The sequence below is a fragment of the Lepidochelys olivacea genome (assembly GCF_965140295.1).
Source record: "Lepidochelys olivacea isolate rLepOli2 genome assembly, chromosome: 1".
Lineage (NCBI taxonomy): Eukaryota > Metazoa > Chordata > Testudines > Cheloniidae > Lepidochelys > Lepidochelys olivacea.
The window spans coordinates 227834053-227846335 of record NC_140411.1 but is presented as its reverse complement, the minus strand read 5'-3'; the positions used below and the strand labels follow the sequence as shown (position 1 = coordinate 227846335).

Sequence of the window (12283 nt, the reverse complement as noted above, 5' to 3'; positions counted from 1 at the left end):
GATTTTCCCCAGACTTCCCTTGTTACCTTTATGCAGTGTTTTTTTTCCCAGCCTGCTAATCTGAGTCACAAGCTAGTGGCTTGTTGAATCCAACACTATCATGAAGCAGTACAGCTGCTGCAAACTAGGTCAAGCTTCACAGGAGTTTAAAAAAATTGGTGGGGATTTCTTTTTCAGACATTGATGAATGTGCTTTACCTACTGGAGGACACATCTGTTCTTATCGATGTAGTAATGTTCCTGGAAGCTTTCAGTGCACCTGTCCTTCTCCTGGTTACAGATTGGCACCCAATGCACGGAACTGCCAAGGTATGTTCAGTAACTGTGTAGGAATATCTGACCAGCTAGTTAGCTTGTGGAAAAATCTAATTACATTTTTAATTGGTGGGAAACATAAATGTGTCTGTCATATAGCCTTACAGACAATTTAGTAGATATCCTATGTCTACTAGAATTCAGTAGGGGCAAAACTAATAGTTCTATAATAATTAAATTGGATCCTATAGAAATTACTCTAAGACCCCAAAGGATACTCTTTCTACAGAATTTTTAAAGCAGTCCATCAAACTCAGTAGAGAACTACATCCCAGCTAATGCTACAGAATGAAATGGGTTGGTTTAAGTATTTAATAAAAATATAATCACGCTCTATAAAATGTACAGGGTTTTTTCCATTTAGGGACTATGTGGGAGAAATAGCTAAATCTTTACAACAAAATATTATTCAGTTTTATGGGTAGGCACCAGAGCGAAGGTAAAGCACAGCTTTTCATGTTGATAAACCCAGACCTTTCGCCTGTTTCCCCTTATCTGTTCCTTCTAGCCAGCGAGAAAAGTGCATGGATTCTTCAGAGTGGTGCTTGCACTTAGTCCCAAGGACTAATACATTTGGCTGCCATACTGTCCCCATGCACAAAAGAAAGCATTTAGTTCACTTGACATACTCCCCTCTTCTGCTGCAGCGTAGTGCGTTCATCTGCAAGGCCTCACCCTGTCCATATTTAAATTCCTCTAAATTAAAAGACCAACTTTTGCCATGCTGCCTACAGTGGATCAAGCTGACTTGTATATTTGTTCTTCCCTTTCCTCTGACCTCTGCTTGTCTGTCTGGCCTTCAACCGTGAGCCCTTTGGGGAAGGAACTTACCTTCCTTGTATAAAAATTTTGGCATGTTACAGATGGTCTGATGAACCAATATTAAGTAGTAATGATAATCGGAGATAAATGCATGGATCAGGACACTTACAGCACACACACACATAGGGCTGGAGTTAAAGGAAGGGTAAATGTCAGACAATTTTGTTTCAACTTTTAATCTAAAAAAGCAAAGTGGCTTTTCTACCTATCCAGATGTTTGTAGCTTCCATCATCACAGTGTCCGAGCACCGCCTGTTACCTCTGCATGGCAACAGGCCTGCCAACCCACTTCCCTCCCACAAAGGCTGCTGAATATTTCTTTGCAGGCCTGCAGCCTCTCTATTACCCCCTGATTGCCTAGCAGTTTTTATTTTGGGAAGCAAGAGTTTTCTGTCAGCCTCTCTTATCTGGCCTCTGAGGCCAGCATCCGCCTGTTTGGTTGTTCCTCCAGCAGCAGTTGCTAGCCCCAGTGCTATTGTTCCTATCCCTGCCACTGATGACACAACTCTTGCACTCAGTAGAAGACTGTGGGAGGGGCCATTGGGGCTCCAAATACCTTACATTTTGGTTGTTGACCAGAATTTGTCATTTATTAACCCTGCCATTTGCTTATAGAAAATACAAAAAACCCAACAGTCCTGCCATGTTTCAGAATCTGAAAATCACATGTTCCAACATCCCTTTGATAAATCCACCCATCATTTATCCACCACCCCTGAGGAATACCCGCTTGTGGAGTTTTTTTTTTCTAGCCAGTAGTAAAATCATGTTGCTCCCCTGTATTGCATAGTAGCTAACATGTGAGCTTCTTCATCTGGGGCCTACAAGCAGAGGAAGGGCTTGTGTTTTTATCCCCTTTATCTTTTCCACTTGACAGATATCAATGAGTGTGTTGCAGAAACACATAACTGTTTATTCAATGAGACCTGCTTTAACATCCAAGGCAGTTTTCGCTGTCTCTCTCTGGAATGCCCGGAAAATTATCGCAAATCGGGAGATACGTAAGTACATTCCATTTTCTAGTAGGCTGGCTTGATGGGCATCTCCCCAGGCCTAACGCCACCATCAATTAAGCATATTGTGGATCCTCCCAAATTTGTAATTTTCCAATCTGCCAACCCCATGAGTGGCACACAAAAAATTATGGTCTTTCTCCCACATGTGAGACAGGCTTATGGTTCTTGGATTAAAAGTCTTTAAGTCACAAATAACACCAAATGGAGAGAGAGAAACATACTCATTGACACCAAGTTGGATGCACAAGGTGATGTTATCAGCATAGGCTTCTGATGGACAGCCTGGTGGTGCAGGTCACGTTTAGCCTCAAGATTCCAACACTCCCACAACTGGACTCGGGAGCTCCTTTCTTCCCTCAGATTGGCTAAGTCAAACCCTTTACCTGCTTTTATATTTCAGTGAAAGGTTCATTTTCCTTGCAGCTCCCCCTCTGAAGCCTTGTCTATAGTATGGACATTTTGCAAAAATTTCCCTCCCTGCTAACACCATTTCATCTCCACCACTGTTAGCAAGATTAGGAGCCCAGGTATAGAAGACCGGTTGGCTGCTACCAGTATTTGTTTCAGTTCGTGTTGCTCAGAAAAGGTCTGATCAGCATGGTGTATAAAATGCCACAGGCAGCTGGCAACCCATCGACACTGGCTGTAATGGTGCTAATGATAAGAAGAAATCTTTGCAAAATTTCTCTAGTGTAGACAAAGCTTATGGCTGCTCCAGGGCCGGACTCATTCTGGCTTCTTCCTCCTCCTTCCCATCTGCTTTATGGCAGTTCAGCAATCAAGAGGTTCCTTCTGAAGGCCATGTGATTGTTCCATAACCTTCCCAAGTGCATTTGCCCAGGTAAGTTTCTATTCTATCAGCTAGAGGGAGAGGCTGACATGCCACAGTGGTCATAAATCTGTTATTCCCTTCCCAATCAATGAGAAGACATGATTCCATCACATATCATGTCTCAGCTAAGATTTAATATTCTATGTCCCATCTGTGGAATGAGGCTAACACTTATCTACCTTATAGGAGTGTTGTGAGGATTAGTTTGTTAGTGTTTGCATCAAAGTCTAAAGATGCAAAGCGCTATATAAGTGACATGGTGGGTATTAATTTTATCATGACCAGGATGCTGTTGAGGGAGTTTCATATTAAGACCTTTATTTATAAAATATAGCAACAGAAAGTTTACTAGTGTTTTGTGAAATGTCAATAATTACATTTATGTCAATAAACAACACTTAACAACAATAAACAAATATCAGTAAGCAACACTTGCCAAATAAATGAAGAAAGAATGCTTTGTGATACAGATTTCTTATTTCTTTTTTTGTTTAATTACATCCTAATTTGTAAAATTCACTCATTTGTAATAGGTTACTAAAGTGATTTAGCAAAGTTCTATGGTTATGAAAATTCTTGAGGTGTCAAGATTAATTTAAAAATAAACATGACACACAAACGCACATTGCATTCTTCTTTTAGTCTTTCTCCATTTGTCTTTCCCTTCCAAAAAATACTCTTATTAGTTTGTTGACTTTTGGCTAACTCACTTGCTTTCTTCTCTCTTTTTGCCTATGCTTGCAATAAAGCACACAACAATTTGTGACTTAAAGAACGAGTCCCTGTTAAATAGTCTCTGTGTCTGCTCACCTGTGGCAACCAGCAAACCTCTTAGTATCCAAGCTATAGGAAAAAACACACCCTTTTTTCAGTGGCAGTAGTAGGTCAGAATAGCCTCTCTATGGCTGATCCCTTTTGGAGGCAGCGAGTCTGTTGTTTTGCCCACCTCAAATGGACTCATGGAGAGAGATTCCAGTGTATCCTGACATGGCCAGAAACCAGCTAGATCAGTTAGCCAGAAACCAGCATAAAGAGTTAGTGGTCCAAAAACTTCCCTAGCTAATAGCTTTCAGGCCTGGGTTACGGAACGGGGCTATGTAATGGTGGTAGTGCTCATTGTTGTTTGTTAATAAACCTAAGTGATGTAATTCCATAAAATTATTCAGTGCTTCACAAGCACAGATTAAGACCTGTTTCCTGTCCTAAGGTGTTTATATCTTACTACCAAGAGAAACACAGGATACCACAGAACAGCACGTAGGGTGGAATGGCAAGAAGTTTATTTGAAATCTCTAAATCCCATTTGGAGTTATGCTTTGGGGTCTGCAAATGTAACAGACCCTTGAATGGGTTGTACAAGGAAAGAGATGTTCCTTGCACACTTCCTGGCACACCCATTTATGGGCTGTCAATTGTGAGAAACATGTGAACGTGTTCTCACTCCAGCCCACATTTCACTCTTACTGACTCCTCTTGCTGAACAGCCCATGATCTTGATATTGCTTTTGCTTGGGTACTTCATACTGACAGTGAATTTACTGAACCTCCCTTAATAAACTTTTTGTTTCTGAATTGCATAACAGTTAGGGTCTCTGTGTGACAATTAATTCAAACATTGGTAATCGCAAAGCTAAGGGAAAGAAATGGTTATGGCTGTTTACCAGACGTTTATGCTACATCAAGCTAGGACTATATATATATTATGTATTTATTAATTATTATTATTATTATTTATTAAAAGTTAACCATCATTTCCCATTATTCAGAACTTTTTTTCAGTTGCTTATAACTTTGTCAAACTTTAACTCTTTCGGCTAAAATTTGCCATGCCAGGCATCTTTCCAAAACCTTCAGTGTGAGGCAATTTCAGTCAAAATGGTTCAGCTGTTTCCATATATAAGGAGAAGGGGAGAAATCATTGTTTGACTGCGTTTAAAAAAAAGTCCGACCTTTTCTTTGAACAGCTCTAGCACTACCATGCTTTGGAGCAGGGACTTGAAATGTGTCAGGGATGTGCATTTTACTATCCCCATGAGAATCCACCAGAATTTGGCCAAGTTATAAGCCTTTGAAAACTTGCAGTTCACATGTGCTCAGTAGTGTTGTCTTTGATTTTTAGCAGCTAAAATCTCTGAAGATTCCATCCTCACTGAGCATGCTCCATCCCCTCTGAGCAGTTAGTGCTGACCAGACTCTGCTTGCGCTATCCCTACAGCCCAGGGCTACAGTTGGAGGCTCAGAAGGTCTTACCCTCTGTAATGGCTGTTCCCAACTGCTCTGGGGTGAGGTGGGACTTGAACTGAGAGCAAGGAGCTTGTATCTGCTGTGCTCTCAATGACCCCTTGCACACACACCCCCTGCACACACACTCATGCCAAGGTGGTACGGAGAAGGAAGCTATCTGATTCTAATGCGGGGGGTGGCAAAAGAGCAGATTGGGACAAGGAGTCTGGAGAGGTGTAGGGAGAGAAACTATACCTGACTGGGTGAGGTGGGGACTGGGAGCAGAGTAAGGGAGGCTGGGATTGGGAGCTGAGGGGAAGAGATTGGAACTGGTTAAGCAAGAAAACTGGGGGGGAGGTGGAGTGTAGACTGGGAGTGGAAGCTGGTGAGGGAAATAGAGGGGATAGGGGAGGAGTGGGACTGGGATCCAGTTGGCTGTGGGCAGGGGTGCCCTGGGATCAGATGAGGAATTTACAGGATTGAGCAACCAGTATCACTGGGAAAGAACTAGGACTAAGAGACTACGGTTGGATGAGGAACCCAAGGAGAGAGACTAGGACTGCGAGCCACTGGGTTGGGGGGAATGGGGCTGGCTGAACAATGAGACTGGGACTAGGTATGCAGAGGGGGAGAGTGAAATTCAGACAGCAAGCCCAGAGAGGGAACACCAGTACTGAGGAGATTGGGACTGAGATGAGAAGCCTTCAAGACTGGAGACTGAGATTGGGCAGGAAAGGAGAATGGAACTGGAACAAAGAGCTGGGGGTGGAGAATAGACAGGGCTGGGACAGGCTGGAAAGGACAGGGCAGAGGAGGTCACACTTGTGGGAAACAGGCAGAAGAATCTGAGCCCGCTAAAGCAAACCCCTTTACAGAGTCTGGTGTGGAACCCAAGTTGCCTGAGTCTTGTCTTATTCCCCTGCTGTCAGCAAATGTATGTGAAACCCAATGTCTGTGTGTCGTCCCCCTCTAGTCCTGGGCCCCAGAGAGTATGACAATGTATTACTGCCATCAGTTACTCTATAAGCTGAAGTGACAGAGGTCTGTGGGGTGGATATAAAGGGTCCCAACTTGCAGATGAACCATGCGGGTGTCAGTATGATACCACATGATGGAATTTATTTTTTCAATTTGCTTTTCTAAAAACCTAGGAAATTGCCACAATAAACCTCATTAAAAGACCATTATTAAGGTTGCAAAGTCGAGCATTCCAAAAATCAGGAAATGCCAGAAAGAAAGCTGCACAGGCATTATGAGTAAGGCTGCAGGTTTGTCATGGAAGTCACGGATTCTGTGACCTCCATGACTTCTGCAGGGCTGACACACTTGGCTTGGCGCAGCTCAGGCAGCCTCTGCACCAGTCGCACTGGCTGCTGCTGGGGCAGTCTCGCGCCACTGTGCCCCTCCCCCTAGAGGCAGCAGAGGTTGGGAGGGAGCAGGAGGTTGGGGCCCGGGACGGGATGAGGCGGGTCCCCAGAAGCAGCAACATCCCCCTCGCTCAGCTGCTAGGCGGAGGCATGGCCAGGCAGCTCTGTGCGCTGCCTCCGCCCAGAACGCTGGCTTCGCAGCGACCATTGGCCAGGAACTGCAGCCAATTGGGAGCTGCAGGGGCGATGCCTGCAGGCAGAGGTGGCCATGCCTCCGCCTAGCAGCTGAGTGAGGGTGATGTCGCCACTTCCAGGGAGCCCCCAGGTAAGCACGACCCAGAGCCCACCGTCCCGGGCCCCTGCCCCCTCCCACACCCAAACTCTGCTGCTGTTAGGGAGGGAGGCGCGGAGCCAGATAGGAAGCCTGCTGGCCCCACCAACCCCTCCTTCAACCCCTGCACCAGTGGAAATCCTGGGCCGCATGCTGCTGCTCGCCCCCTCCCCCCAGCAGCCAGGCTGCCCTCCCTCAGGCTCCACCTCCCAAGTTTTAGTCAGGGGTATATAGTAAAAGTCATGGATTGGTCATGGGCCATGATTTTTTTTTTTTTTCATGCCTGTGACCTGTCCATGAATTTTACTAAAAATTAGGACTGTCAATTTATTGCAGTTAACTCACGCGATTATCTCAAAAAAAATTAACAGCGATTTAAAAAATTAAATGCGATTAATCGCACTGTTAAACAATAGAATACCAATTGAAATTTATTAAATATTTATGGATGTTTTTCTACATTTTCAAATATATTAAATTCTATTACAACACAGTACAAAGTGTACAGTGCTCACTTTATATTATTTTTTATTACAAATATTTGCACTGTAAAAATGATAAAAGAAATAGTATTTTTCAATTCACCTCATACAAGTACTGTAGTGCAGTCTCTTTATCATGAAACTGTAACTTACAAATGTAGATTTTTTTTATTACATAACTGCACTCAAAAATAAAACAACGTAAGACTTCAGAGCCTACAAGTCCACTTAGTCCTACTTCTTGTTCAGCCAATCGCTAAGACACAGAAGTTTGTTTACATTTACGGGAAATACTGCCGACTGCTTTTTATTTACAATATCACCTGAAAGTGAGAACAGGCTTTTGCATGGCACCTTTGTAGCCGGCATTGCAAGGTATTTACGTGGCAGATATGCTAAACATTCATGTGCCCCTTCATGCTTTGGCCACCATTGCAGAGGACATGCTTCCATGCTGATTATGCTCAATTAAAAAAAAATGCGTTAATTAAATTTGTAACTGAACTCCTTGTCTCCTGCTCTGTTTTACCTGCATTCTGCCATATATTTCATGTTCTAGCAGTCTCAGATGATGACCCAGCACGTTTGTTTTAAGAACACTTTCACAGCAGATTTGACAAAACGCAAAGAAGGTCCCAATGTGAGATTTTTGAAGGATAGCTACAGCACTCGACCCAAGGTTTAAGAATCTGAAGTGCCTTCCAAAATCTGAGAGGGACGAGGTGTGGAGCATTCTCTCAGATGTCTTAAAAAAGCAACACTCCGATGCGGAAACTACAGAACCCAAACCACCAAAAAAGAAAATCCACTTTCTCCTGGTGGCAACTGACTCAGATGATGAAAATGAACATGTGTCGGTCCACTCTGCTTTGGATCGTTATCGAGCAGAACCCATCATCAGCATGGATGCATATATTCTGGAATGGTGGTTGAAGCATTAAGGGCCATACGAATCTTTAGCGCATCTGGCACGTAAATATCTTGCGATGCTGGCTACAACAGTGCCATGCGAACGCCTGTTCTCCCTTTCAGGTGACACTGTAAGCAAGACATGGGGAGCATTATCTCCTGCAAATTGTAACCAAACTCGTTTGTCTGAGCAATTGGCTGAAGTAGGACTGAGTGGACTTATAGGTTCTAAAGTTTTTCATTGTTTTATTTTTGAATGCGGTTATTTTTTGTACAGAAGTTCAACTTTCATGATAAAGAGATTGCACTACACTACTTGTATTAGGTGAATTGAAATATACCATTTCTTTTGTTTTTTACAGTGCAAATATTGTAATAAAAAATAAATATAAATAAGCACTCTACACTTTGTATTCTGTGTTGTAATCAAAATCATTATATTTGAAAATATAGAAAGCATCCAAACATATTTAAATAAATGGTATTCTATTATTAACAGAGTGATTAATCGCGCTATTAATCATGATTAATTTTTTTAATCGGTTGATAGCCCTACTAAAAATATCCGTGACTAAAATGTAGCCCTAATTATGTCTTTAATTACATGATCACATACTATTTTTTCCACAGGACCCTTGCCTCATTAAGTGCACAGAATGGACCTGCTCTGGGGATAAATCAGGGTTGTGAGATAAAGGAGGCAGTTGTCAGTAGGACCCCTGCCTCATTTTTGCAGAGGTTAGAAGGTGTAAAATAAATGAAACTGGGGACTCTGGAGGAAGAGAAAAGAGGATCTCATAATGAAGGCAGTTGAAAGATCCCGTGGAGTACTGGATTCTGTCCCTGCCTCTGCCACAGTTCCTATGTGATGCTAGGCAAACTAAACATTTTGCACAGGGTCACTAATAGTGTGTTCCTTTGTTTTCTCACTGCCTGACTAGAGACTCTGGGGTCTGATTTGTAGAACAGCTGCGCACTCACAGCTGCATCTGAAGTGAATGGGAACTGTGCTTTGAACACATGGAGTACTGTATAATGCTACGTACCTTGAAAAATCAAAACTAGTCATTTCAAATTGGGCACCTAAAATTACTGGAAACTTTTTTTCTTGAATCTCTCTGTGCTCCCCATAAGTAAAATGGAAATAATACCACTCTCTCACCACACAAGGGAGTTTTGAAGATATATTAATGTTTGTGAAGCACTCAGATATTATAAAAAGAACAAGAGTACTTGTTTCACCTTAGAGCCTAACACATTTATTTGCGTATAAGCTTTCATGGGCTACAGCTCACTTCATCGGATGCTTAGAATGGAACATATAGTAAGAGGGTTATACACACACACACACACACACACACACACACACAAACCTACAGAGAACATGAAAAGGTGGAAGCTGCCATACCAACTGTAAGAGGCTAATTAATTAAGATGAGCTATTATCAGCAGGAGGAAAAAAGACTTTTGTAGTGATGATCAAGATGGCACATTTAGACAGTTAACAAGAAGGTGTGAGGATACTTAACATGGGGAAATGGAAGTGGGCTGTAGCCCACGAAAGCTTACGCTTAAATACATTTGTTAGTCTCTAAGGTGCCACAAGTATTCCTGTTCTTTTTGCGGGTACAGACTAACATGGCTGCTACTCTGAAACCTGTCGGATATTATAGTGATGAGTGCTATAGAAAAACCCCATGAGGGAATTAATAATTCTGTCTTCAGAGCAGGGTTTGAATAGCGTGCAGTAAATAAGGCCTAAGGCCACACACACTGAACAGTGGGGAGAAAACAAAATATTGAATACCTGATCATTCTGTGAGCACCGTCTAGCCCGTGCACTGAATGAGGCAGGGAGGTGACAGTTATTTTTTTTAAAGTTTATGAAATTTTGGAAACAATTTATTGTAACATCACAAGGATCAGGAAGCTGAAAGCTGAGCAAGTGAGATGAAAGGGCTTTTTTAATCAGACTGTTGAGAAGTTTTTGGTTTTCTGTTAGCTTTTGTAAAAACCTATTTGCTTCCAAAGACTAACAGACATTTTGGAGAAAGGACATCCTTGTTAAAGACTCAGTAACTCACACTTTTCATTAGGTGGAAGAGCTGACCATACGCATGTTCTGAGACACACACAACTTCCCCATCCCAAGGTCTTGCATCAAAATCAGGGCAAGCCAGATTTGATATGACTGATGCTTTAAAGGCACAAAGCAAGCAGGGAAAAATCTTTGTTTAAATGTCTTGCACAAGGTCAAACAAGCCCATGGCATAGTTGAAAATAGAACTCAAGTGTTCTGATGCTTTGCCCTGCGTTCTAATTACATTACAAGCTTTCCCAGTCTGCATTTGGCTCTCTAATATACCTGGTTATTATGTATGTATGAAATGTATCTGGCTCTAATGTATCTGGCTATTATGAAACAACTCACCTAATGAGTTATTTATCAACTCAGTGTTAGGATTATGTGCATTATTTTGCATTTACTATGATTCCAACTACACATAAAAAATAATGGGTTCTAAATTAGCAGTTACCACTCAAGGAAGAGATCTGGAATCACTGAGCAGATGTTTTCAGAGAACTATCCACAGTGTGCAGGGGCAGTCCAAAAAAAAACCCCCTTGTCAATGTTAGGAACTGCTTGGAAAGGGGAAGATAAGAAAATGCCATAATGCTACTTTATAAATCCATGGTATGCCCACACCTTGGATATTGCACATAGTTCTGGTCACCCCATCTCCATAAAGATATATTAGAATTGAAAAAAGACAGAATTGCAACAAAAATTATTAGGAATATGGAACAGCTTCCATAGGAGGAGAGATTAAAAAGACTGGGACTGTTCATCATAGAAAAGAGATGACAAAGGGGGGATATGATAGAGATCTATAAAATCATGAATGGTGTGGAGAAAGTGAATAAGAAAGTGTTTTTTACCCCTTTACATAACACAAGAACCAGGTGTCACCCACTGAAATTACAGTGCACTCCTTTATTAAGAATCACATCTGTCCTGAATTATTTTATTCTTATACATGGTTGATTCTTACAAGTGGAGTATTTTAGTTAGTATAGAAATGATTTCGTCCCAGTGGTTTCAATCACTATATGCAGTTGATTCTTATATCACTGATTCTTATAAATGGAGTGCACTTTAATAGGCTGTAGGTTTACAAACAAACATAAGGAAGTACTACTTCATACCACACACAGTCAACCTGTGGAACTCATTGCCAGAGAATGTCGTGAAGGCCAAAAGTATAAATGGGTTCAGAAAAGAATTAGCTAAATTCATCAAGGATAGGTTCATCAATGGCTATTAACCAAGCTTGTCAGAGATGCAGCCCCATGCTCTGTGTCCCTAAATCTTTGACTGTCAGAAGCTAGGACTGGATGACAGGGGATAGACCATTCAATAAATTGCCCCATTCCCTTCATTCCCTTTGAAGGTCCTGACACCTGCCACTGTTGGAAGTCGGGATACTGGGCTAGATGGACCATTGGTCTGACCCAATATGTCCATTCTTTTGTTTTTAAATAAGCTCTCTAGTGAACACAGAGTGGCAGATAGTAAGAACCCAAGTTATTTCAACTAAGGTTGGCATAAACACCCTTTCAAACTCTCCACCCAAACAAACAAGTAAAAGTTTTTTTGATGTTATGCTCTTTAGTATTGTTCTGAGCTGAGTCTACCCACTTGGTCAAACCATGCCCAATGTCTGGTGACTCTTCCAACTCAAATAGTGAAGACATGAGGATATAGCAATATGCTTGTGTAGAGGACTCTAACATGCCTCTATTGAGTGCAGAGATTCATATGCACCCTATAAACACACAAACACAGAGCCAAATTTCAGCACTGGTTGTATCACTAGGTCCTTCATTCAGCATATTGATATGGGTTCTATTTCTGGAATAAATTCCAGAGCCGTAGATCCATTGCTGAGTACAAAGCCTTACATCAAAAGATCTGGATACTCTCT

General features: G+C 41.9%; 1 protein-coding gene across 2 annotated transcripts in view; it reads left to right on the top strand.

The window, feature by feature from the left end:
* The window catches only part of FBLN1 (fibulin 1), a 104517-nt gene that overhangs the window by 52350 nt on the left and 39884 nt on the right, over positions 1 to 12283 (top strand). For both annotated transcript variants that reach the window (XM_084639030.1, XM_084639031.1), the window contains exons 13-14: positions 178 to 309; positions 2015 to 2138. In XM_084639030.1, coding sequence (XP_084495156.1) covers positions 178 to 309; positions 2015 to 2138 — 256 coding nt within the window. The remainder of the gene's footprint in view (positions 1 to 177; positions 310 to 2014; positions 2139 to 12283) is intronic.